Source organism: Cetorhinus maximus, chromosome 18 (assembly GCF_964194155.1).
Source record: "Cetorhinus maximus chromosome 18, sCetMax3.hap1.1, whole genome shotgun sequence".
Lineage (NCBI taxonomy): Eukaryota > Metazoa > Chordata > Chondrichthyes > Lamniformes > Cetorhinidae > Cetorhinus > Cetorhinus maximus.
In genome coordinates, this window is record NC_135896.1 from 29,286,034 (window position 1) to 29,313,774 (window position 27,741).

General features: G+C 43.5%; 1 protein-coding gene across 1 annotated transcript in view; it reads left to right on the forward strand.

Moving 5' to 3' along the window:
* kcnk10b (potassium channel, subfamily K, member 10b) overlaps window positions 1-24,633 on the forward strand; it is a 38,845-nt gene extending 14,212 nt beyond the window's left edge. The window contains exons 5-7 of the mRNA XM_078563329.1: window positions 7,882-8,068; window positions 16,265-16,407; window positions 23,121-24,633. Coding sequence (XP_078419455.1) covers window positions 7,882-8,068; window positions 16,265-16,407; window positions 23,121-23,726 — 936 coding nt within the window. The 3' untranslated portion in view covers window positions 23,727-24,633. The remainder of the gene's footprint in view (window positions 1-7,881; window positions 8,069-16,264; window positions 16,408-23,120) is intronic.
* The last annotated feature ends 3,108 nt before the right edge of the window (window positions 24,634-27,741 follow it).

The following is a 27,741-nucleotide window of genomic DNA, read 5'->3' on the forward strand; positions in this document are numbered from 1 at the left end:
GTTTTGATATAACAACCAAACAAATTAACAAAGTACAAACTGAATATGTATTTAGCAAAAATTACATCATTATAGATTCAAACGTTCACATGTTTCACTCTATTAATATAACATAGTTTTCCCTTCATCAGAAAAATTAATAGTTCACACTTCCTTTTGTGCATTATGAGGAAATGATCCACATCTGAACAGATAGCAAAATAACTATGGCAATCAAAGTAGAAACTTGACCAAAGCATTGTTTTTTTAATGGAACAAACTAACTAGATGCTAAAGGATAAATAATATTATATCAAACCATCCAGGAGCTACACTTAAATATGTTATTATATATTTTAAATTATTTTTGCATGGTGGACGTCACTGACAAAGCCAGCATTTATTGTCCCTGATAAGGTAACTGAGCCTTATTCTTGATCTGCTGCATAGTTGTCTTGATAAAACTGAATGGCTTGCTAGGGCACTTTGGTGAAAAGCTAATCGTCAATCACGTTGGTGTTGGACTTGAATAATGTATAAGCCAGAGCAGGTAATGACAGCAGACTTCCTTTCCTAGAGGACATTAGTGAACCAATTGGATTTTTACAACTATCTGACAGCTTCATTTTCACTTTTATTGGTACTAGCTATTTATCTCTAGAATTTTTAAAAACTGAATTTAAGTTCCCAAATACCCATTGTCTTGTTCTCTAGCTTATTAGCCTAGTAACAAACCTGTGCACTCCTGTACCCAATGTCATTCTAATTATTTTTCAGCCACTGAAACAATCAAAAGGAAATCCCACTGTCATTGATTAATAATTTAATGTCATGTGGAGTTAAAGTAAAGCACCCTTACAAATACCACACCCAGAACCAAGAATGTTTGTTAGCCTCAAAAATCCATATTCTTGTTTTAAATTAAGTTGAGATTTTTAGATAGTAGGTGATTATTTGGTTTTTAAGACCCTAAAGTAGACAACAAAAAAACTATTATATTCTGCATATACCCCCAATTCTGATGAGAGTCAGTTTTGAGATGGACTGGTGCAGGGAAAAAGAGGGACTTGAAAAATAACTATGCCTTGTTAATGTAGGAATGATCTGCAACAAGGTCTTTGTTTGGCATATGTGATGATTTTAGAGTTAGTACTGAAACTTGAACATTTAGTATTGTGACAATCTCAGTAGAGATCAGTAACTTTTAAAAACTTTTTTGAACTCCCAGTTATTAACCAAAAGAATTATACCCCAAGATTCCATGTTTTAAACACAAACATTAACTGTAGAAGTTTTAAACAAAGCAAGCATTATTGACTTAACATTATATTTTTATGAACACGTAGGGCAGGATTTCTTGCTGAGCGGGCAGGCACAGGCCTGACCTGCTCGAGCATAAAATGACACGCGATGATGTCGCGCAATATTTTGGTTGGCGGGAGCGTGCGGGAGTTGGCAGCGCCCCTGCCGACAATTAAGTGGCCTATTAAGGCCATTAATAATGTAATTGAATTACATTTTTCGCCTTATGGTTCGCCAAGCGGCCCTTGCATTTTTTGCGAAATCTCATCCACGGGCGGGATGAGGTTTCGATCTGTCGTTAAACAAAAAAAAAATCACCCTAATTTCTAACATGTCCTGGCTCATGTGACAGAGTCACACGAGGGGACATTTTTTTTAACATTTTAAAAATCCTTATTTTTAATTTTCAAAACTCTTTATCTCCCTGAGGCAGCTCTGTGCCTCAGGGAGCTTTTCCTGTGCACTCACGCATGCGAGAACTTGCACTCTCGCCCTTCTCCCCCACAGGCAGGGCTGAGCACTGAAGCGTGCATTTCATGCTGGGTGGGCTTTGATTGGCCTGCCAGTGTGAATCATGGTTCAGCCCTGGTCGCGGGCGGTGGTTGGCTTCCCGACTGCTCCCACCTGCTCCCGCGAAGACTGCCCGACAAGGGAAAAATCTTGGCCCTACTTTAAACCCAAAGCTCTCAACAGAACATTCCCTGTTCCACTTTTACTTCCACCCAAGATTTCCCCTGTACTTTAAGGGATCGTGAAGCTTCTATCACTTCTCCTGGGATCAAACCAAGGCGTGCCACCGCTCTCAGGAATTCACTTTGATTTTCTTCAGTGCCCCCACTATTTTCTGAGGTATGAGATTTCTTGGGGTCCTTCCACTAGCATCTGGCTAGGCAAACCCCCTAACTTTCCTTCAACGCTCCCCAGTTCAAGGATGGGTCTCACCGCATTCTTGATCAGGGACTCCAAATCAGAAAAGACCCTTGGTTTCTGATAGCCCTTTGCACCTGGTTCCAGCTCCTTTACAGCTCCTGGCAGATTTTTGCCTCTGCCTGCCTCAAAGCCGTTCCCAAGCTGGCTGCCTGTTTCTGTGAGAAATCTCCCAAATAAAACACAAAAAACAAAAAAAAACTCCCTGCAATCTATCCCCATGGCAAATGTGGCACACCTGGGATGTCTCAGATAGAGATTTATACTAATTGTCTCCAATTCCAAAACTGCTCTGTTGTTCTGGGAAACCATTTAAATAATTTAAACACCTTATTTATATGGCTGTAGCCATCTCCGCCATAAAGCTCAGAGAATTAGCCCATTGTTTAGTCTCCAATACTTCCCACCATGACCTTAATAAACAATTATAGGTCACTCTTGGATTTGCTATCACTTTAAGTTTGCTTATCCGTTTCTCAAAACAAGGGCGGAATCATCCGTGTCCACTGACGTCGGGTGTGTTTGGTGGTGTGAGCGGACAATATGGCGAGAAGGCCAAAAATCGGTTTCATGACGTTGTGAAACCAGTTTGTGATCATCCGCTCAGCCCGTCGATGGCGGGTTACATTTCTCGCCATCAGACGTCAGGAACTTCATTCTAATACACCTGCATAAGGTTAGCCCACCGGACTCATCCCCCACGCTGGATCATCCGCCCATTTCGGCGTGATAGCACACCTATGTGTTTCACAAAAGCACATAAGCGACGTGCACATGCCGACCTGCACTTCTCTCGGGACTTTGATGTTTGTTTGCCTAGCTTGCTTCAGGCAGCACTCGCAGTCATCAGCACCAGGCTTCGCAGATAGCACCACATCACTTTTAGGTGGGCTCACGGGCAGGATCTCTACTTACCGGACCAGCCATAAGGTGGGGATGGCTTTGTATGGCTGCAGGGCTAAAACTAGCTTGGGGAAGGGGAAGAAGTGGCCTCAGGCAAAGGAAGAAGCTGCAGGATGAAGGCTGTACTGGGGAAGGGGGGTATACCTGGGCTTGTGTGGGGGCACAAGTTGATCTGTGTAAGTGGCCTCAAGATGGTGAGGACTGAGGAAGCAGTCTCCGGAGGAGATGAGGCCAAATGGAGATGTGAGGGTGTGTGTGAAAGAATGAGTGGTGATGTCCTGTGAACTGGCAGTGAGTGAGATTCCAGAGCTTATGTGATGGGCCTGAGTGTGGGAATTTAGAGTGATGAGATGATTGCCATACCCTTGCGGCATAGATGAGGTCATTCGTCCTCTATCTGCATTGGATGGCCAACCTCCTCTGTGCAGCATTGGCACTGATCACCACTGCCATCACCTACCAAGCCAGAGTGGTAATGTTGCCACCCCTCCTGTCTAGAAGACACCATGGCGGGCCTCCACAGCATACAAAAGGTGCTTGAGGGATGTGTCACTATGGCCCCTGGCGTGCTGAAGTGGGAAGGTGATGGTGTGGTGGGCGAATGACAGCCCGCCCGCCATGGAAATGGCATGTTTCCCAGGAATGCATAATTAATATGGCGGGTTTGGGATGATGCGGCGTGAAAAGCTGCCATTGCGGCCGGTGCGCAAAACCTCATTTTACCCGCCTACTACTGCACTTAGTGCAAATCTGGGACGATTCCACCTCAAGTGTTTTCATTTATCCTACATTTTAAAATTTCAATCCCCAACCGTAAATTTATACGCTTAAAACATATGAATCATAAAATTAGATATTCATATCAATGTGTGGGATGTGAATTAATTCTCCTGATTTCTACACCAGAACATTTAATGCATATAATTTATTTAATTAAGTCACTACAGATGATAAGTAGCAGGAATTTAAACATTTTATGAGAGTAACAATTTTGTTCAATTCAAAGGATCTATCAAAGGTTTTATCAGGCAATGTACAGTTCATGGAATGTAAATCCAAGAGGAGATGTGATTTTGGAAATAACTAATAACAAAAATGTGTTCTGCTGTATCTTAATTTGAGCTATTGCTCACTTAATTTACTTTTCAACAAGGAGGAAATAAACATTAGCTGTAATGGCTGTGCATAAAGCAAATTCATAATTCCATAGAACCTTTTCAAAGACTACTTCATGGGAAGACATGTGTGTGACAGTACATTATTAGAAGCAGTAGAAGGACATATGTTTTCACCTTCTATTCCCTGTGTGGCATTGGTTGTAGTATCAGTGGAGTTCAGGCCTTTCTTCATATAGAATACTGCAAAATTTTAGACAGGTCACCTTAGGCGACTGTTAATACATCCTTGCAGACGTTTATAGAGCAGTCTAATTACATACCAGGTAGCAAAGCCATCATCCTACTGTCTCAACAAAACAATGGTGTGTGACACCTTTAGACCTAAAGAGGGAAGAAAACAAAGTAAAACAAATTTTAAAAATTGCTCCTTTTGCGTTATTGTATTAGAAGTATGTTGCAATTTACCTTCTTTAAGGAATTAGACTTTTTGGTAGAATATGAGTAATTCAGGAGACATTGGAGTCACAATCCCCTACATTATATGGATAAATGTGTGCAATGTTTTTTTTTACTTTCAATTATTAAATCCTGTTAATCATTACACAACATTCTAACTTTGAAGGGAACATTGAAAAGGGTAATACAGCTCTTTCCAGTTAAACGTACCTTCTGAACAGCTGAGTTAGATTTGGCATATCAATACAAATGCCAATATCTATAAGTCATTAAAGCTGGTCTCTGGTGTGTAATTTGTAATGGTTGCAATAATTCCAAAACCTAGTGAAATTTCAGCCATAGTTTGTTAATTAATTGTATTAAAATGTAAATATATGGATCATTAGACTAAATTTGCTGGATTACCAAGGCTGTCAACAAATACAGCTTAAAGAATACATTGAAAAGACCTTACCCAAAGTTGCTTGTGGAGATTTTAAAGACAAAACAAATCTGCATCTTTAAATCCTGGCTTGATAGTTCATGAAATATCCTACACCACCCAGTAGTTCTTCCAAATGATCTATTCCCACCAGAGTTCAAAAACTAACATCCATTAAGGTTCAAATTACTCTTTCTCAGTGGGCATGTTTATCAGGTCCTGGCCTGGCTGCTAGATGGAGTGCTGCATAACAGTGCACACCAAAATTAGCCCTCCCACATTTTGTCATTCAGTTGTAAAGGTGTACTGATGATGGTGAAGTTTATGATGAAGATGTACTGTTGATGGAAAGTTTATGATAAAGGCTATCATGCCTTTCGGGGAATTTATTAGGTGACATCAGATCTGAAGGAAATGGAGACAGAGTTCGGGTCAAAGTTCCAGTCAGGCATGGAACAGCTCTGGGGTCAGATTGCCTAACTGGGGGCTGGAAGATTGATTGTTTCCAAAGGGCAGGGTTCATGGGTTGATCTTTGACCTGATTTTATCCCCCACCCCACCGTCCGCAACCCCCCAAACAAAATCAAGAGCGGCTGTCCTGGGGGAGATCCTGAGTTGCCCTGGGAATTTCCCCATTTACACCCTTAAAGGGCTTCATTGGAACTCATGCCAGTTGAAAGTTGGGTTGAGTTCAGCTGAGGCCATAGGAAAGGTGCCAGACATTGCCAGATGTAAAATAATAAATCCCGGAGGGGATCAATTATTTTATGCTGCCAGAGCTATAGCTCCATTGGAATCACAAATATTTCAGTGCTGGTTCCTCTTAACCTGGGAACAGCCTTGTTGCGCAACAGGGATGTGTGTTTGTGTGTGTCCGTCTGTCTCTTCAGTTAGGCAGATTGGGAGTGGGTTCCGTCCTGGCCTTGTGGTATCAGCCACCAGCTCTGAACACACTAATGACCCCACCCCCACAATTTGGAATGAAGTTAGTGTCATTTAAAATGGGTCCATCAAAAATTTGGCAGCCCCACTTCCTCACATTGACTGAGCCAGTCAAGCGATCTGAATTGGGTTTATTTATTCAGATTTGTCCTGCATCCCATATGTTTTTATTTAAATTTGATAGTTCTTTCCTTATGCCACATCTGACTGAGATGGCAGTTAATCAACCGGTATTGCTCTTGATTACAGTACTAGGAGGTGTGCAAGAATGCCCTGGTTTGTCGTGCCTTTTCATTTTTCCTCCAGCCTGTGTGGAAATGTCTTGCTTTTGCTCTACACCTCACGCTGATAGCATCTGATAGCATGGCTAAGGATAGAAATTCACCATATGGTCAATTGGAAAGGAGAACCCAAATCCTACCATTTTATGGCATAGTGCTTTGAAGTGTCAACATGCTGTGCTACCATCCTATCCTTCAATGCAGAGTTTCAGATCAATTTGGACTTCAGATGGCTCTTGTGCACATTTCAGGTAAATGTAGAAATAGGGCACTGTGAGTGGTAACTGCAAACTACATCAAAAAGATTATATTATTTCAATATTCTAATGCAGGCTTTGACTTCATGAATCCAAAAATCAAAGTATGAACTCCACATTCAGTTTTGGGTTAGTATTTGCACAAACTGTTTCATGGTTTTGGGACCATTAGCAGAACTGCTGGAGAAATGACAAAAACTGCTGGAAATAGCTGTTTAATACAGTTTCTCCAGTTTTCCACTAAACTGCTGCTGAAGTTTTGTCAGGCAATCAGGAGGACCTTGTGAAAAAAAATCTCTTAATGGTCTTAAATCCAATTCAGAAACGTGTCAACTGTCTCTGACGGCCATTCGACAACCATTCTTTTCAATTCCTGGCTCAGATGTTTAGAGAGCTTATTTATGAATTTAATTATTTTTCTTAGCTTATTTATGAATTTAATTATTTTTCTTTAAATGTTACGCTAAATTTTATATTTATGAGTAATATTAATGCTGGCAACTCGGCCCCCAACAATGTCTTGTTACACCACTTCCTACAACAGTCATTTGTGATCTTTCACTTGTTAATTTACTGTCAAATTAGAGGAAGTCTTAAATCCAGGGCACATGCTCATAGTTCATTTCACATAAAACCCTTACACCAAGCAGAGAGAGGTGACTGTAGGCACATTTACTTTCTAAAAATCAGCCAATGACAAATTCACAGTCCTCCCACTGCTGGCTGTACTAGGAAATGTGAAAGAACGATTTGCTTTCATCTAGCAGCAGCGGCCCACATTTCCACTGGTCTTGTGAACTGTCACCATACTTGCTGGCGTTACTTCTGGGCAAAGTACAGTGGCAGGTGGAAAAGTAAATGAGTGCAGCAATGGGAGGCCAGTAGAGTGCTGCTTTTCTCTAACTGGTACGGCAATGTAAATTCCATTTTCCTCTGACCGCTTCTTAACAGAGCCCCCAGAAGTTAAAGAGCAGTATAATAACTACTGCACCGCTGCCCCCATCCCTCCATCCCCACAGAATGGAACCCAGGTCTCAGAGGTAAAGGTCACAGCAGCATCTGACCCCCACCTGTGCTTTCTGCTAAAACTCATACCCAGAGGCATCACATCATCGAGTAGGAAAAATGTTCTATATCCCAACATCATCTGTGAGCATAATAATGACTATTCAGATACAATTACTTTAAACAAACAAAGCATTTTGCCATTTCAATATATAGCATTTAAATTAAATCAATTTCTGTCTTCAGCTGTAGATATAAATAAATATTAATCCCTTATCTCTTCTTTTCAGAAAAAGCAAGTGAGCCAAACTAAAATCCGAGTCATCTCCACAATCCTTTTCATTCTAGCCGGCTGCCTTGTTTTTGTGACTATTCCAGCAATTATTTTCAAGCACATCGAAGGTTGGACAACTCTGGACTCCATCTATTTTGTTGTTATCACCTTAACAACTGTAGGATTTGGTGACTATGTAGCAGGTAAACAGTGTACTGGCCTAAGAACATTTCAGGTACAAATTTAAGGCTTTAGTAAATTTGCTTAGTTTATATGTTTACTTGAATTGTTTGACAATCAACTTGACATTTATTTTGAAAGCAAAATATTGCCGATGTTGGAAATCTGAAGTAAAATTGGAAAATGCTGGAAATACCCAACAGGCCAGGCAGCATCTGTGGAGAGAGAAATGTTTCAGGTCTGTGATCTTTCATCAGAGCTGGGGAAAATTAATAGGCTTTGATAAAGTGAAGGGGGGGCAGATGGGAAAAAGAACAAAAGAGAAAGGGTAGAATTTATCCCTCAATGGGCGGGCAGGCCCCACCGGCTTAGCGGCGGGCGGGCAGCCGAACTCCACCGCCGAAACGGGCCCTGCTGCCATTTTGAGTGGGTGGACCAATTAAGGCCCGCTCAGCGGGCCACCCGACAGGAAGCGCTATGCGTTCCTGTGCGTGGCGGGTGGGGGGGAGGGATTCCCCAACTGTCAAAGTGCGCACATGCGTGAAAGAGCACACTGCTCCCTGAGACTAGGTGCTGTCTCAGGGAAAGCGCTGACAGTTTGATAAACTTAGAAAATAGAAAAATAAAAAAATTATTAACATGTCCCCCTCATGTGACAATGTCACACGAGATGGGACATGTTAATAAATATGACTAAAACTTTATTAAACTTTTTAAAAACTGACATGAGACCTCATCCTGCCAGTGGATGAGGTTTCATGTTTTTTCTATTCCCCGCTGGGGCTCCTGGCCTGCCCGCCAACCTTAAGGTTGGACGGGCTGGGCCTTTAATTGCCTTAATTATCCTGTCAATGGCCTCAATTGGCCATTGACAGGTCGGCGTGTGGACAGCTGATTTCGCTGTCCGCCCGCCTTCCTGAATATTTAAATGGGGCGGGATGACATAGGGGGTTCCCCCCCGATATCATCCTGCGTCATTTTTGCATCAGCGAGCAGGCCCCGTCCCCAACTCGCTGACGGAAAAATGCTGGCCAAAGTCTCTGATAGGTTAGAGGGCAGGAGAGATTAAATGATAAAAGATTTCATGATGTAAGGACAAAGGGAATTGTATTGGTACAAGTAAAGAAACAAAATATGTGTCTCTAGGAGGTGTGAATGGCAGGATCATGAATAGCTGCCGTCCGAAAGCAAAGAAAAGTAAATATGAAAGAAACAAGAGAGACTACTAAAGTAGAAGTACAAGTAAATCACTGTTTCGTCTGGAAGGAGTGTTTGGGGCCTTGGACAGTGAGAAGGGAGCAGATTGCATCTCCTGTGCTTACATGGAAAGGTGCCATAGGAAGACGGGGAGCTGTTGGGAATGACTGAGGAGTGGACCAGGATATTGCAGATGGAATGTGCTGTTTTGGAATGCTGAAAGGGCAAGGGAGGGGAAGATATGTTTCGTGGTGTCATCAAGCTGGGGGTGGTGGAAATGGTAGAGGATGATCTGTTGAATACGGAGGCTGGTGAGGTGGAAGGTGAGGACAAAGGGAACTTTATCATTGTTCTGGGGGAAGGGGAAGAGGTGAGAGCAGAAGCACTTGAAATAAAACAGACACAGTCCAGAGCCCTGTTAACCATGGTGAGGAGGATTCCTCAGTTGAGGAAAAAGGAAGATATTGGAAATGAACGTGGAAGATTGCATCATCAGAATAGATATTTATTTCAGTCTATTGTTAGCTCTGATCCAATTTGTATGACTAGAATAAGGGATAAGGATCAGGCTAAAATGTGTCTGACTCGGGATGAATGTAAATGAGTCAAAAACCTGAGCTATCCAAGATATTGTCTGCAAAGTTGGGAAGTATATAAGTCCATGATTAGGAAATAATGACATTCTGAGTTGATCCTTGGCAGGCAAAGCATTGCACTAATGGCTGTCTGAGTGACCCTGGCAATTTAAACATCCTGTCGCATAGATCTTACAAACTGCAGTTCTGCTATGGCTATGTCTAATTACAAGTACATCTAATTATTTCACAATCCAGAAAGGTGTCAACTATTTGTAATGAAAATAAATACAGCGAGTGCAAACACAATTTTTTTTAAATGTTCTCAATGCCCCATGCATGCCAGGCTGTATATAAAATTCAGTTTTTTGGAACAATTGTACAAACTCTGGTGCATTATCAACTTTATGCTTTTATGCAAAGTTATCGGTCCATCATTTCAACCCAGGGCACAATCAGCAAAATGTGGCCAGAAAGCACTGGATGCCTTGTCATTTTTGCCAAGGTTAGGTTATGCTGATGTTTCCACACAAACTTATTGGCGTAAATCTGAACAATTATGGCCTGAATCTTCCAATATGGGGAGAGGCAAATCGCTCAACTTAAGTCGCTGATGCATGTCGGGACCCTGAAACTGGCCCCTAACTTCCATGCTCCCCAGTGTCGGATTTGGGGGGGTACCCCAAAGATGCACTGGGGAATCCCTCTGGGATGTTCCCAGGAAAGGGTTGGATGGAAATTACCCAGAAGTGCACACTTCCTCTGGAGAATTGCGCTGCGCTGGGAACCATCCGAAAATGCTGTTTAAATCGCAAACTTTGCATGGTTCTGCCAGGGTTACACCAATAATTCCTCAGAAAAAAGTTAGAAGAATTAAAACCTCTTCTAACTTCTGAGTAATCATTGTAAAGACCTGGACCGACCCCACGTGACTCCCCCAACACCCCCAGCGCCCTCCCCAACAACCACCCCCAACCCACCAACCCCCCCACCCACCCGACTTCTGATAATCCACATCCCCTGATTTCCGACACCCCCACCCCCAACTTCCGACAGCCCCCATCCCCCCAACCCCCCTCGAACTCCGACACCCCCCATCCCCGACCTCTGTCACCCCCCCACCTCTGACACCCCCACCCCCACAGCCCCCAACTCCCGTAATCACCGACACTCCACCACACCCTGACACCCACCACCTGCTCACCCCCCGACCACCCTCACGCCCCACCCTGCCTGAACTCCAACACCCTCCCACCACGCCCCGAACTTTGACACCCATCACCCGACCTCCCTCACCCCCCACCCCCATCCCGACCCCCAACAGCCCACACCCCTCCGACCTCTGACACCCCCATCCCACAACCTCTAACATCCCCCAACCCCCACAGCCCCCAACCCCCCCCAACCTCTCACCCTCCTGACTACCAACACCGCCCCCCACCACCACCCGACCTCCGACACCCCCCACCCCCTCCGAATTCTGACACCCCACCCCCCGGCCACCGACACACCCCACCCCACCCCCCGACACCCAACCACCGACATCCCCCACACCCCCGAACTCCGACATCCTCCACCCCTCCGAACTCCGACACCCCCATCACCTCCGAACTCCAACACTCCTCCGCACTCCAACAGCATCCCCTGAACTTCGACAATCCCCACCCAAACGCCCAGATCCCCCCTGACCCGAACACCCAGGCCCACCCCCAACTAACACCACTCCCAGACCTCCAAACCAACACCCCAGATCGCCCCCAGATACCCCCACCCCCCAAATCCTATACACTTACCTTAGACACTTACCTTCTCCCTGGCCTGTCAATTTCCCCGGCCCTTTAAACTTATCTGCTTTAAGGCAGCAAGTGCTGTAAAAAAGGGGGCGTGGCCTCTTTGACTATGTTGAACCTAGACTTTGCTGGGGCTCTGCGAAGACTCTTTCGATACAGGCCCCGAGCAGCTCCAGTGAAGAAGTGTCAGTGTAATTTTTAAGACCAGGTAAGCAGGTATTTATTTCTTCTAATTCCTGCAGGCCAGCAGCTTCCAACGCTAGTCAGAGGTTACGGCTGATGTCTCGCACATGCTTGGTACTGACGCAGGAAATTTGAACTTCCCATTGCTGGTTTTACCCGGATTGTTGCATGATTCCCTACAACTGTGGGATCAGAAGGACAATACCATGGAGACTTGTGCTGGTTGCCCTATATTTACTCTGGTTTTTACACAGATTTACTTAGAGTATTTCCTAGCAGGTTTAAAGCCTGCTCAGGAGTGGAGCTCCAAATAAATTAGCTGGGGTGTCAAAGCACTCCAGCACTGTGGCACCCCCCAACAATGATCACTTCCCCCCCACCCCCGACAATGCTCACCCCTCTACCAGCAATGCTCGACCACCACCCAACACCCCCTCTTCATCCCCAAACAATGTTCACTACTCCCTCCTGGCAATGCTCACCACTCGCGACAACGTTCCACTCCTAACAAGGTTCATTCCCTCCTGACAATGCTATCCCCCCATCCTGACAGTATTCGCCACCCTCTCTACCCCTGTTCCAACAATGCTCACGCCCCATCCTGACAAAGTTCACCCCAGGCTTGAAAGGAGGGGGTGAGCATTGTCAGTTATGTGTGTGTGTGTGTGTGCGTGTTGGGGGTGGGTGGGGTGAACATTGTTAGGGGTGTACCTTGTTGGGAGGTGAAGCTGTGCAGTTTAGGAGGCTGACAGGTCCATTTAAAAACAGATCTTAAGGGGCATGTCTTCAGTTTCTAATGAAAAAGGGGTGTAGCTTCTCTGGAATTACGCTCGTCACTTGGTCTCCTGATTCTGCTCATTATTGGATTCAAACTGGAGCCAGGATCGGAAGGTGCAAAGGCTCTAGTGTAAAGTGGTAAGTTTAAATTGCAGTCAGCGGCGGGCACACCCACTCTGCCGCTGACTGGAAGATCTGGGCCAATGTTATCAACATCTCTGTATGGGATACAATCAGCAGAAACTCACCTTTCTAACCTGGGAGCATAGCAGTTCTGTGGTAAATGATCTTTTGAACCAGTGTAAAAGATAGTACATACTCAGCACATAAAGTGGTTGTGCACAACTCACACTTAAAATTCTGCAATCTTTAGCACCTTTTCATTTTTGTCTATATTATTAAGCTGATAGTTAGGAATAAATCATGTGGAGGCTCTATGCCAATTTTATGTAATTTATTTTGATTGTCCAGTGATTGAGTTTTAAAGCAATGTGCCACTAATGAAGAAATCCGCTTCGATCGGATATTCCTCCTCATGCTGCCTTTTAAAAGTTAGCTGCCCACTTTGCCTGAGCTTTAGGCACAGTTGAGCAGAACTTGCGTTAAATAGATAACAGCTCACACTTATGACACTAGGGGTTTGAACACTTGAAGCTACAATTACGTGGTATGTTACATTGTTACTCCATGTATGTGACTTTGCAAGGATATTTTTATATGAAAAATTTAGTTTCTTGGCAGTTTGGTGTAATTTTCTCAAATATTTAACTTAAAAATCTGTACTTTACATAAGTTTTTTTCTAAAAATGACTGGGCGTATGGGACTCGAAGTTGGATTTTTGATATTTAATAATTCATTTTACTTCTACTACAGCCTTTTATGTTGTTTGATCTAAGATTATTTCTGCAGCAACATAACAATCCCAGGGTGGCTACGACGTCTGCTTCAATAAAATTCAAACCATAATAATGAGTAATTATTTGCATTTCTATAATGCAAAATATTGATGCCTTCTAATACAAGAATCTGAAGGCAAGATTCTGCATATGATTTTGGAATATACATCAATGCGATAGTTGAAGTATTTCAACCCCTTGCATTGTGTAGTGAAGATAATCATATGCATATCTGAAGCTTTAGTTGCTAACAAACCAGACTTAATATTCATTTAAGAGAGTTAGATATGGATTGATGTGCATTTGCATGGCACCTTTCAGTACCATTTTTTTAGTAATGCCATTACTGTTGTAATGTAGGGGCAGAAATTTTAGGTCACCGTGCGGGCACGCACCCGACCCGATCGGACGTGAAATCGCGCCAGATGACGTCAGGTGAGCATCCCGACGTCATCTCACGCTCATGCGACATTTCGGTCGGCGGGTGCGCGCGAAAGTTAGAAGTGTCCCTGCTGACAATTAAAAGGCCTATTAAGGCCATTAAAGTTGTAATTAACTCCGAGTTTTCATGGTCTGTCCAACCTTATGGTTGGTGGATGGTCAAATCGGCCAGTTGGACTTTGCATTTTTCTTGAAACCTCATCCAAGGGTGGGATGAGGTTTCTGTTATTAAATTAAAAAAATAAATAAAAATCTATGAACAGCATTTTTATCATGTATATGTCCAGGTGACTGATTGTGGTGCGTGGACATTTTTTTCATGATTTTTAAAACGTTAGTTATTGGTTTTCAAGTCTTCAGCACCCTGGGGCAGCACTCCGCCTTCAGGGAGCTTTCATTCCCCGCTTGCCCGTGCCCCATGCTTACATCAGTGCCCGCCCTCCTCCCGCCCCCATCCCAGCAGTGCTGAGCATTTTGGTCTGCACTTCACATTGGCTGGCAGTTAATTGGCCAGCCAGGTTGAAGTCATGGTTGGGGGCCGATTGCGGTTGGCGGTCCGTTCCCCGGATGCTCCCGGACCCGCCGAGTGCACCCACTCGCCGACCTAAAAATGCTGCCCTAAGAAATGCAAAAGCTAATTTGTGTGCTGCAAGTTCTCACCAAGGGCAACGAAATAAACGATCAGATAATCTTTTTTAGATGCTGCTTGAGGGATTAATGTTAACCAGGATGCAAACAACTACCACAATAACTAAATTGTTATTATATCAGTTCTATTAGTCTTTTGCGCTGCTTTTGGAGTTTCCTTTTTTATAAGTACCACTCCTTTTGAAAACATCCCCATAAACTGCAGTACAATAATGCCTTGACTTCAATATCAATTTATTAGCTAGTTTTCCTATTGTTACATCTGTTGGAGAAATTGTATGATGACAATGTTGCAATTTTAGTAAGTTTAGAAACGAATGGAGAAAATACAAGAGTGAAATGTTTATTTCAAATCCATTCATTTCTGTGTTTAATTATTCTACCCCAACTTGTTTTACACCTGTTTTTCTCTTGCATTATCCTCTGTGGATGCACGCTGCTAGATCACCACCCTGCTCTGTCAGATAGAAAAAATATGAAACTTGATGGACCTAAGCAGGCTGAAACTAACAACAAAATGGGGCGAGCTAGATGATAAATGAAGCACGCATTTCATTTCTAAAAGTGTAAACAGATTACTCAATTTTAATATTCATCAGAAGGGCTTTCCAATAGTAGCAAATAAATCCATGAGAAAAATGGTCAGTTGTGTTCTCGAAAAATGCACCGAAAAGAATTTGAAAACTTTATTGAAAACAGCATGTATTGTATATGCTACAGGTTGTTGAAGGGATCTGTTCTTTAAATTATTAGTGGTGGATTATTTAAATACATTTAAATTGTTCTTCCGCATGGACATATCATTCAAATTCACCTAATAACTCAAGCTGCAATTTTCATTTTTACCGTTCTGTTATGGATACCAGTCTCACCTGATAAGTATTCATAATTTTGAAGTTGATTTTAAAAGAGAAGTTCAGACCTCACAAAGAACTAAAAATAAAAATCAGTGCTGAGTAACAATTTACAGTCTCAGACTCTGTTTCTTCGTTTATCTAAATGTTCTAAGTTTTTCCACTAGTTTGCTTCGTGCATTTTTGATACTTTGCCAACGGCAGGGCCCTGTTAGACTAACCTCATGCCTTAATGGATTACTCTGTGTAAAGAGATAAATAATTGAAAGAACAGGATGTACAACATAAACTAATGTAAATGTAATGTGGCAATAGAAACAGCAAGGCAGATGTTCCATCTTGAAGACAGGCAAACCAGTGGCTAGTATTGTACCTGAGGTCAGACTGTCAGGAGTATATTTATGTAAATAAAATACTGCTGATTGTGACACAGCCTGTGCTTTTCCTTTGATTTTTAATCAGAAATAGTAATTTTAGCTGTTTGTTTCCAGCTCTGAGTTTGATTGGCTTAGGCCAGATTCAATCAAACCAAGTATCTGAACCAAAGCCAATTTACTTATTGCTATTAAGAACTGCTGCTATTTTGAGTGTTTTATGAGTTGGTGAGTATTTTTGTGAACTTTAACACTTAGAAGAAATGCTTTACAAATTGTTGGACATCACCTGGTAGTGCTGAATATACATCTTCTGTCACTGAATGATCACAGTAGGCGACAGAGGTTAGCAGTTACTGTGTAATTAGATCTTCTTTGAAAATTAAGCACTAGGCTCTCATTTTCCAATATACTGTGCAATATCAAGAAACAATTAATCTCATAAAATGTGTGCACTTAGTTCTGTATAATCTGTTTATTCAGGTGGAAACATAGCTATTCATTATCGAGAATGGTATAAACCATTAGTCTGGTTCTGGATTCTTGTGGGTCTGGCCTACTTTGCAGCTGTCCTCAGCATGATTGGAGACTGGCTACGTGTGATATCCAAGAAAACAAAGGAAGAGGTAAGATGCTGATATAAACATGCAAGCCATTTTTGGAGCTAAAGGCCACTTACTAATTAAATAACAAGTCCAGGGTGGAGGCTGCAGAGCAGGCAAATGTAGTATGCCAGATCCTGAGAATAAATATGTAAGAGTTTCAATTGCACCAAGAGAAATACAAAAGATCAGTAAACCCATGTTTGTCTACCTGCTTCTTCCTCATCCGCCCATGGAGCAAGTCTAAAGGCTGGGTCAAAATCCTGGAACTCCCTCCCCAACAGCACTGTGGGTGTACCTACACCACATGGACTGCAGTGGTTCAAGAAGGCAGCTCACCACCACCTTCTCAAAGGCAATTAGGGATGGGCAATAAATGCTGGCTGAGCCAGCGACGCCCACATCCTAGAAATGAATAAAAAAACTGCTGCTCTCTCTCAGAGATAGCATGCCAGATTTGGAGATAACATTTGCCCATTTTTTGAGCACATTATTGTTGAAAACAAATTGTAGGACACAAATCTAGTAGAGCACATTAATACCTTGCACAGAAGAGTTTAAAGTTCTTCTCCAAGTGAGTACGGTCAACACAAACTGTCTCTGTGCTAAACAAAAATAAAAATACCTGGAAAAACTCAGGTCTGACAGCATCTGCAGAGAGGAACACAGTTAACGTTTCGAGTCCGCATGACTCTTCAACAGAACTAAGGAAAAATAGAAAAGAGGTGAAATATAAGCTGGGTTAAGGGGGGTGGGGTGTGGGTGGGACAGGTAGAGCTGGTTAGAGGGCCAGTGGAGAGAAATGGAAAGCAATGAAGGTGAACAAGGCAAAAGAGAGAGACGGAAATCCTGTCGGAGAGAAGAGCAAAACTTCTTCAAGGTAGGCATTCCTTGAAGAGAAGTGGCAGTCAAACAGTTTGACTGTTTCTCCGACAGGATTTCTGTCTCTCTCTTTTGCCTTGTTCACCTTCATTGCTTTCCATTTCTCTCCACCTATCACTGGCCCTCTATCCGGCTCTACCTGTCCCATCCCCCCCTTAAACCAGCTTATATTTCACCTCTTTTCTATTTTTCCTTAGTTCTGTTGAAGAGTCATACGGACTCAAAACGTTAACTGTGTTCCTCTCCACAGATGCTGTCAGACCTGAGTTTTTCCTGGTATTTTTATTTTTGTTTTGGATTTCCAGCATCCGCAGTTTTTTGCTTTTGTCTCTGTGCTAATTTGCACAGAGAGGGAGGTGGGAGGGAACTTAAAGATGGCAGTTCAGCTTTGGTATAAGGAATGTATGGCATGTTCTTGGGTGGGACAATGTGTGGATTTTCACAGCGAATACAAATTGTTCAGTGGGGTGTATCAATTGCTGGAAGAAGTTCATGATCACAGAATGCCTCACCATTCTCCCTGCCTGTACATCAACTTCTTCCATGTTGATCTCCTCCCCTGCCTCATCCTCTTTCTGTGGTCCTGCAGGCTCATTGGCCTTCTAATCGAGCTGCTGCATGCTCCTTCCTCACTGGATGGCAAATTATATTACAAAATGGTGATGATTTTGGAGACCTTGGCTGAAGTGGAAAGTAACACCCTGTCTGAGTAGCCCAAATAACGGAATCATTACTTTAGTATTCCTAATGTGTGTTCGACAGTACAAACAGGTGGTGGCATGGAACTCGTACTGGTACTTTGCTGTGTTAGGGTTTCTATCCAGGGACATGAGACAGATGCAATTGTAGATCTGGCTCCCAACAGTGAGGGTTACAAATAATGTGGTCACCATGGATTGTTACATAGTAAAAGCATCATGGCTGATTCATGTATATTGGACGTTATCTTGCAGAAACCATATAAATAGTTAAGGGCTGGTATTCCTTCCAGCATCAGAGCTTATGTGTAGAAAATTGATCGTCACACTTATAGCAGCTTAGGCGATTGGGAAACCTGTCAGTCAAAATATTCTGTGCCTACTCTAGTTTTCACTCATAAACATGGCATCAACTACTTTCTTTATACAAATTTGCATTGGCTTGTCTGGCAGGTGTCCCTTGTAGTGACGTGGAAAGACCCCATTGCATAACAATTTGGTGCCATTAAGACCTTTGTAGTTATGTGAGAAGCTATCCCAGACATTGACGTTGTCTATAAGACAGCTGCAGCAAAATCATTGCCTCTGCAGTTAAGTGGAGACAGCAAAGTCAGGTCTCCTATGACTTAAATCAGAGAGAAGTTTTGTAGTATATGAATACAGTTCCTTGCATATTGATGGGAATGAGTTTATCTGCTCTTGGTGAAGGTTTGCCCCTCATGAAACTAATCTCATCAAATTGATTCAGCACAATAGGAACAACAATTGCAAAGACCTTAAGAAACTGAACACTTTATAACAGAAGGTCAGAAATGCACAGGCCAGAGGGCCATGCAAGAAGTTAAGTGCAATTGTAGTTAAATGCTAATTGCCAAGAAAAAGCTACAATTCATCATCAATTGAAACCTTGATTCATGGTTTAGTTTCAAACAAGTTATGCCATTTAACTTTCATTTGTATGGGCAAAGTGCACTGGGGAAAAGTCATGGGTTGGAATTTACCCCCAGGCATGAGATGGCAAGTGGGGCAGAGGTATGGGCTATGTTAAATTGGCGGCTGCCATTCCTGGAGCCGCCCGCCAACTCCCGCTACAATTTTACTCATGGTGGAGAGGTGTCAGGTGACCTGCTCACCTGTGGACCAATTGAGGCTCTTAAGTGGCCACGCAAAGGCCTCCTCCCACCACCACTATGATTTTACCTGTGGCAGGAGAGGCCAACACATGGTCACCAGCTGGCAAACCTGGGCTGGGGGGAGGGTGCCTCATTGAAGAGCAACCTGTGCCCATTGGAAGCCGCCAGCCAAGGTGCAATCCTCCTCCCAGTTTTAACCCCCGTTCCCCTTTCCATGACCCTCACCCCCTCACTGCTGCCTGCCAACCTAGCCCTAGCAGGACCCCAGACATTTACAACCCAACTCCAATGCTGAACACCTTCCTCTTTGAGGTGTCAGCTGTGGCTCAGTTCATAGCACCCTCGCCTTTGAATCAGAGGGTTGTGGGTTCATGTCCCACTCCCGGAAACCAAGAACTGTGATTGTACTCAAAAGAGTTGCAATCTGTGACTGTTGATAACTCAAAAGAGTTTCCTCTTGACCCTGCTGCAGTCCCAGCAATGGCCACCACTCTGGTGGCACTGCTGGAACATGAGAGCTGGTAGGCTTCCAATCAGCCAGCAACTGAGGCAAAGCTTCCTCTTGGTGATAGGCAGATGTCCCACCTCTAGCCAATTAAAGGGCCATTGCTTGTTTAATGATTGTGGGGTGAACCGGCCAGGTGGAAGAGGGCTTCCCTGACTTTTGTGTAAGGGAGTGGAACCATTGCTGCAGTATAAAAATCAGCCCATGAAGTTCAATTAAAATCAGGGTTCTGCTTTATGCTAGCACTGCTTTATTTGGTTCCTAAAAATCACATTACAAAATTCAGTACACAAAGTATCAGGTACCTGAGTTTGTGACATACCCACCACCTGTGTGCCTCCCTAATGTCAGCAGAGCCTCAAAGTCAGAGTTACAGCGCGAGGCTTCAGTACTAAACCACAAGCAAAAACAGAAAATGCTGGAAAATCTCAGCAGGTCTGACAGCATCTGTGGAGGGAGAAACAGAGTTGACGTTTCGAGTCCGTATGAATATTCTTCAGAGTTACAGAGAAGTAGAAATGTGATGACAGTTATACTGTTTAAGCGGGGGGGTGGAGCAGGTGAAGCTGGACAGAAGGCTAGCAATAGGTGGGGGCAAAGGAGGGGTTGACAAAGATGCCATGAACAAAAGGACAAAGAGAGTGTTAATGGTAGTGGTAAGGGCTAAAGGAGGTGCTGATAGCGGCATTAAAATGAGAAAGCAGAATGTGATAATAGCAGGACAAGGGTAAGCACTCTGAAAAGAACAACATGAACAAGTAAAAGATGGCCCTTGTGGGGTGGGGGGAGGGGCAGTGGTAGAGGAAAAAAGGGGACGGATCAAACAATGAATAAATGAATGAAAATAAAAAGTGAATAAAAAATAAAAATTAATATTGAAAAAAGGGGTGTAGATAGAAGAGAGAGCAAAATTGATAAAGTCCAGACCAATGCAGCCTCCTCTACTTTGGGGAGCCCAAACGCAGACTGGGTGACCGCTTTGCGGAACGCCTTTGGTCTGTCCACAAGCATGACCCAGACCGTCCTGTCACTTGCCATTTCAACACTCCACCCTGCTCTCATGCCCACATGTCCGTCTTTGGCCTCCTGCAATGTTCCAGTGAAGCCCAACGCAAACTTGAGGAACAGCACCTCATCTTTCGATTAGGCACTTTACAGCCTTCTGGGCCTAACATTGAGTTCAACAGCTTCAGACCATGAACTCGCTCCTCCATCCTCACCCCTTTTTATTTCTTTTTTCAATATTCATTTTTTTTTCCCCAATTATTTTTCATTTTTATTTTCATTCATTTATTCATTGTTTTATCCCATTTTTGATCCCCCCCTTTTCCCCCCACCACCGCCCCCTCTCCCCAACCCACCCCCACAAGGGCTATCTGTCACTTGTTCATGTTGTTCTTTCCAGAGTGCTTACTCTTGTTCTGCTATTATCACATTCTGCTTTCTTACATTAATGCCACCATCAGCACCTTTTTTAGCTCTTATCACCACCATTAACACTCCCTTTGTATTTTTGTTCATGACATCTTTGTCAATCTCTCCGCTCCCACCTATCGCTGGCCTTCTATCCAGCTTCACCTGCTCCACCGCACCCCCCTTAAACAGTATAAATTCCATCACATTTCTACTTCTCTGTAGCTCTGAAGAGGAGTCATACAGACTTGAAATGTCAATTCTGTTTCTGCCTCCATAGATGCTGTCAGACCTGCTGAGTTTTTCCAGCATTTTCTGATTTTGTTTCAGATTTCCAGCATCCGAAATATTTTGTTTTTATCTTAGTACTAAACCACAAAATGTACTTCAAAGGATAACCCAAGAGCCAAGGATGCTACAGATATTAATGAGGGGCATTATCTGCAAAGACCATAAGACTTAAGAGCAGAAGTAGGCCATTCAGCCCACCGAGTCTGCTCCGCGATTCAATGAGACCTTCGCTGATCTGATAATCCTCAACTCCACTTTCCTGCCTTTTTCCCATAACCCTTGATTCCCTTACTGATTAAAAATATTTCTATCTCAGCCTTGAATGTACTTAACGACCCAGCCTCTGCAGCCCTCTGAGGTAAAGAATTCCACAGATTCACTACCCTCAGAGAAGAAATTCCTCTTTACCTCTGTCTTAAATGGGCAACCCCTTACTCTGAGATTATGCCCTCTGGTCCTAGACTGTCCCACAAGGGGAAACAACCTCTCAGCGTCTACCCTGTCAAGCCCCCTAAGAATCTTATATGTTTCAATAAGGTCACCTCTCATTCTTCTAAACTCCAATGAGTACAGTCCCAACCAACTCAACCTCTCCTCATAAGAAAATCCCTCCATACCAGAGGTCAATCTAGTGAACCTTCTTTGGACTGTCTCCAATGCTAGTGTACCTTTCCTTAGATAAGGGGACCAAAACGGTTCACAGTACTTTAGGTCTAACTAGTGCCTTGTATAGTTTTAGCAAGACTTCCCTACTTTTATACACCATTCCCTTGAAATAAAGGCCAACATTCTATTTGACTTCCTTATTACCTGCTGAACTTGTATGTTAGCTTTTTGGGATTCGTGCACGATGACCCCCGAATCCCTCTGTGCTGCAGCTTTCTCAGTCTTTAAAAGCTCATAAGCAGCTTATCAAGGATAATAGTCACCCTCCATTGGCACGGCTGTAGTTTTAAGACAACAGGGTGTGTGGCATTTTATGTTGGTTCACTCTGCTTTCACCTGTGGGACCTGCTCAGACAGGTGTAATTAAGGTGTTCACTCTAATGGGCTCTGTAGGCTGAAATGAAGTCAGATTGTCTCAATTTATTTCCTGGGGGTTTAGAACCAGCAACAAGGAAATTCCCTTAGAAAGCATTAATTGGCTTGCAATCCTGTTATTCGGGTGATTTTCAGAATCTTGAAGCTTTTTGTCAGCAGAATCAGAGATGGTTGTTCAATTTATAAAATCTAGAGCTTATGATGTTGCAGTCTTATGTTATTTAAATATTTTGTTCCGGGAAAAGCTCCATTGTACACATTAATGAGTGGACATTTCAAGAAACAGGTCAAATGTCTACAACTCGACCACTAAAAGTAGTGTTTGCTTCTTTGCTTTATCACTTCGCACTTCATGTGGTTAGGAAATTCAATAATTCTTATCTGAGGGAAGGAAACAAAATGCTCAATGCACTGCTGGAGAAAAAAAAAATGATTTGGCAATCCATTATCTAAAATAAACGGTGTAATAAAATAAACTTGTTCACACAAGTTGCAACATTTTTCAAACTTTCCAACACGCAAAGTTTAACAAACCCATCTGTAACTTCAAGATACCAAAGTGGGCAAGCAAAGAACCTGCGAGTTGACAACACAGCCTACCGAGTGGAAACTGACACTGCTACAAACACACGCAACTTTTGTTTTCTTACCTATTTTTTGTGTGTAAAGTTGTCTTTATTTAACACTGCCATTGATCTAACATGTTACCGTTGCCCTTACTGAGTCATTCTTTGTTTTGTGTAACAATCAATAATGATTCCCATGTGCCTGCAGGTTGGTGAAATTAAGGCTCACGCCGCTGAATGGAAAGCAAATGTGACAGCAGAGTTCAGGGAAACACGAAGGCGATTAAGTGTGGAAATTCATGACAAACTTCAAAGGGCAGCAACCATCCGAAACATGGAGCGAAGGCGGCTTGGTTTGGACCAACGAGCCCATTCTCTTGACATGCTTTCTCCCGAGAAACGGTTGGCGTTTGCAGGTCTGGAGACGGGTCAATTCAAGGCATCATCTCAGGAAAGTATAAACGGAAACTCTAACAATCTACAGCAGAAAGAAACAAGGCAATATGACAAACACATGCAAGGAGCTTCAGAAGACAACATCATCAATAAAGTTGGATCTTCAGCAAGAGGGCCCAAACGATACAAAAATAAAGAATTAAAGAGAGAGATACCAGAGAACGTTAGAAAAATATATGAAACATTTGGAAATTGCACACTGGATGAAGAGAAAAAGGAACAGGAAAGAGAGAAAGAAAACAATACAAATATTCCAGCTATAACAAGCTACGTTCAACATTCAGAAGCAGAGGATGACAGAACACCCAACAATGCCAAAAATCCAGAGAATAGGAAATTACTTGAAAAAAAGATATGAAAGCACCATGGTGAACAATATAAAAAAATAGTTTGGAGTTTTTTTTAAACTATTGACATGTGCCTTATTTTTAAAATGTGAGAAAACCATTTTCACACATGCATGGTTTACACAAACCTTTAGATTGAGTTATTGTGCCACTGTGATATAAGGGTTGAACTACCAAATATCAAACATCGGCTCGAATTAATCTGTTTGAACTATGGGAATGTGTTTGAGGACTATGTTAGGATCAACTTGGGAAAATTATACATGGACCTAGTGCTCATTACCAATGCAGTATATCTTAGGAAAGAAGTGGATGGCTCTGTATCTTATCAGAAGTCCCACTAATCTCCATCATGTTTATTACTGAGAGAATTCAGCTTTGGAATATTTATTTCCACTAATTTATTAGAACTGTTCTACAATTTTTAAACAAACATCAGTTTGTTTTAGGAGCCCTGTGCATCTGTTTGGCGTGTGCTTTACAACCCTTTGAAGATGTTACATTTCTGATAGGTGTAAGAATCCTGCAGCAGAGCAATGCAGCAGAATTAAAACATTGCAATAGCCGAGTGTAATTGTTGGAGACTGATATAAGCACTGAACAAAAGACTGCAGTCTGCATGTCCTTGTCTTTGTAATTTAATAAGTAACTTCTAAGACTGATCTTGATAAATGTTGATATCTCAGGGCTCTCTTGTCCTGCTTTTATGAAGTTTCCTATATTAGGTTTAAAAAAAATATGGGTGTTGGGAATAATATTACACTAAAGTAATAATTCAAAGAAAGCATGTTGGTGTATGGATCTATGATCATTCTTTTGTTGTCTGTGACTCTTCTGCAATTAATACAATTAATTCATATTGGTTCTTGAAAATTAACATCAATAAAATGAGGACAGAAGCCGATAAAATTAAGCAGGTGTTTTTGATCCATGTTGTGCTATTTTTGTTTCTAACCCCTCTATTAAGACAACCGCCCGCAGCCTGCTGTTGAAGCAGCTGGTGAAACCACCCACCCCAGTTGCCTAGAATGTAGGTGCTGCACTTCAAAAAAGAGCAAAAGGATATTCTCCCCGGGTCAGATACTTCCCTTCTGTAGAATGTCTCACTTAGCAGCCGAATGGGGATTGATGCATGGATTCATATTGCTACCTGGTATTTTTGCAACAGATATTGCTGGGGCTTGAATCTACAACCTCAGCAATTTGAAAGGAGTGGTTTAATTGATGCAAAACAAAAAGACCTTGAAAATCCATGGAGTTGAGGACTGCATCCCAGCTTAAGTGCCAGTATCTGCTCTGCCACATTGGACTCAGCTCACAGATTGGGGAAGGGCTGTAAAATTTGGACCTTTGATGGTTTGGGGAGTATTCTGCCTTCTGCTATTAGAATGTGGAAACACCAGTTAAAGCTTCCAAGCTGCAGGCTGACTGTTTTTAATGTCCTCCTTCAGAAAAGAGGGTCAGGGAGTCACTTGTAATACATTGGAAAAATGATGACCCTTCTCCTTTGGGAGCTCAGGCTGTGATCCAAGCCTTAAGCCACAGGTTCACCTGATATCTGTAGGCACAGGTAATACCTGTCCCCCTGGGTACCGTGCTGACCCTACCTTGAGTCCCAGCTGAGGGTTGGAATGTGGGATGTGGGGAATCCCTGCATCAGACTAATACCCAATGTACCTGTATCTGAGGCCTGGCTGATTTTGTGATTGATTGTTCCAGTGGACTCCTCTTAAAGTTACAGGAGGGAGTCTGCCAGATGGGCCAATGAATTTCGAGGCCAAATTGTATGTGCTGAAAACCAAATAATCATTATTTTAAAATAGCATGGGAATAATGTAAGATTTACAGTGAGAAGGATCCAATGTTATTGATGGAGCATTTCTAATGAATAATCCAATTTCCATATCTCTTTCTCTGAAGTTGTACAATTATTTTCTTACTAAAAAAATTAATAACTTTAAGATGTTTTCTTTCTCTGAATCTTTGATGTCAGTGTTGATGACTGTATTGTGCCAGAACAAATTTATGTCCAGACAGTAGGAGGTAAGTAATGGCTTGGATCTTGCAGTCAGTGATGCATCAGAGGCATGCTGCTGACTGCATTTAAAACGACATTCTTACCTTTCCGATAGTTTGCAACAGGACCTTGCTCTCCTGGCTTCAGCGTGGTTCCATCAACAAGGTGAGCGGGGAGGCCTTTTGGCGAGGCAATTCCAGTGAGGCCAGGGCCCCTTTTGACTTAATGAGCCGAAGACATGCTCCTTGAAGTCAGTCTTCAAGTCCAAGACAGGTAAATATTTTTAAGCTGTTTTAAAATGTTTTCTTTAATCTACTTTTAATTCCAGCTTCCCCAACTCAGGCCCCCTGGCTGTACCCCACCACGCCTTCCGACCCCTGGCACCCCTTACTCTGCTCCCATTCCCACCCTGTCACCCCCCCATACTCTGCTCCCATTCCCACCCTGTCACTACCCCCCACTCACTCTGCTCCCATTCCCACCCTGTCACTCCCCCCAACTCACTCTGCTCCTATTCCCACCCTGTCACTCCCCCCACCCCCCACTCTGCTCCCATTCCCACCCTGTCACTCCCCCCACCCCCCACTCTGCTCCCATTCCCACCCTGTCACTCCCCCCACCCCCCACTCTGCTCCTATTCCCACCCCCACTCTGCTCCCATTCCCACCCCCAATCTGCTCCCATTCCCACCCTGTCACTCCCCCCACCCCCCCACTCTGCTCCCGTTCCCACCCTGTCACTCCCCCCCATCCACTCTGCTCCCGTTCCCACCCTGACACTCCCCCGCCACCCACCCACCCTGCTCCCGTTCCCACCCTGTCACTCCCCCGCCACCCACCCACCCTGCTCCCGTTCCCACCCTGTCACTCCACCCTCACCCACTTTGCTCCCGTTCCCACCCTGTCACTCCCCCCCCCACCCACTCTACTCCCATTCCCACCCCCACCCTGTTCCCGTTCCCACCCTGTCACTCCCCCCACCCACTCTGCTCCCGTACCCACCATGTTACTCCCCCCCCACCGACTCTGCTCCCGTACCCACCCTGTCACTCCTGACCCCTCTGCTCCCATTCCCACCCTGTCAATTCCCACCCACTCTGCTCCCATTCCCACCCACTCTGCTCCCATTCCCACCCACTCTGCTCCCATTCCCACCCCCCCGCTCCCATTCCCACCCCGTCACTCCCCCCTGCTCCTGTTCCCACCCTGTCACCCCCTCCCCAAATCAACCACCCATCCATCATCAGCTCTTCTCTGACATGGTGTAGTGTAAAAACCATTGTTCATACATTGAGGAAAGGATAAATCTGGAGCCAGTTTTTTTTTCTCTTTGTCTCTGTCCGTCCCCCCCCATCCAGGTTTACTCATAAGACCACACAGTACAGGCACAAATTTCCTTTTTCCTTTGCGACACCTGGTGTAAACTGGTTTTTATACAATTGGAATAATTTCCTAATCTACCCTCAATTGATGGCAGCTGCCCTCAATTGAAATTAAAGCATGCACTCCATGTAGCATGATTTTAACATTAACATGCAGGGAGGTGGGGGTGACAGGCGAGGGATGGGAACAGAGCTGGTGATGCATATGCGGGAGGAGGGTTGGGAATGGGAGCGGAACAGGAGTGATAAAGGTAGGAGTGAACGGGGGGCGGCAGAAGGATGCTGCAGTGTCTCGACAACTTGCAGATTTAAAGGGCTGCGGTCCTCAGCAGTCTTGACACCTGCTACGAGTGGACCTAAATAAATCAGCGTAACTCACAGCATGTGTAGGCTAATCGGCTTAAATTTAGATGCTGACAGGTCCTGGTAGGACTATCAGCATAGTCTCCCCAGGGCCATTTCTGGTGAAACAACTTACGTATTCGAGCATTAGTTGGCTCCCTGGATGCTGTGGTTCTACTCTGACCCTCAGTTGCAGTAAATGTCTCAGTATGTCCCACTATTGGGAGCACAATATCCAATGCAATAGCAGACCATATGTTAGTTTGTTGTGATAGGGCAATTCTTC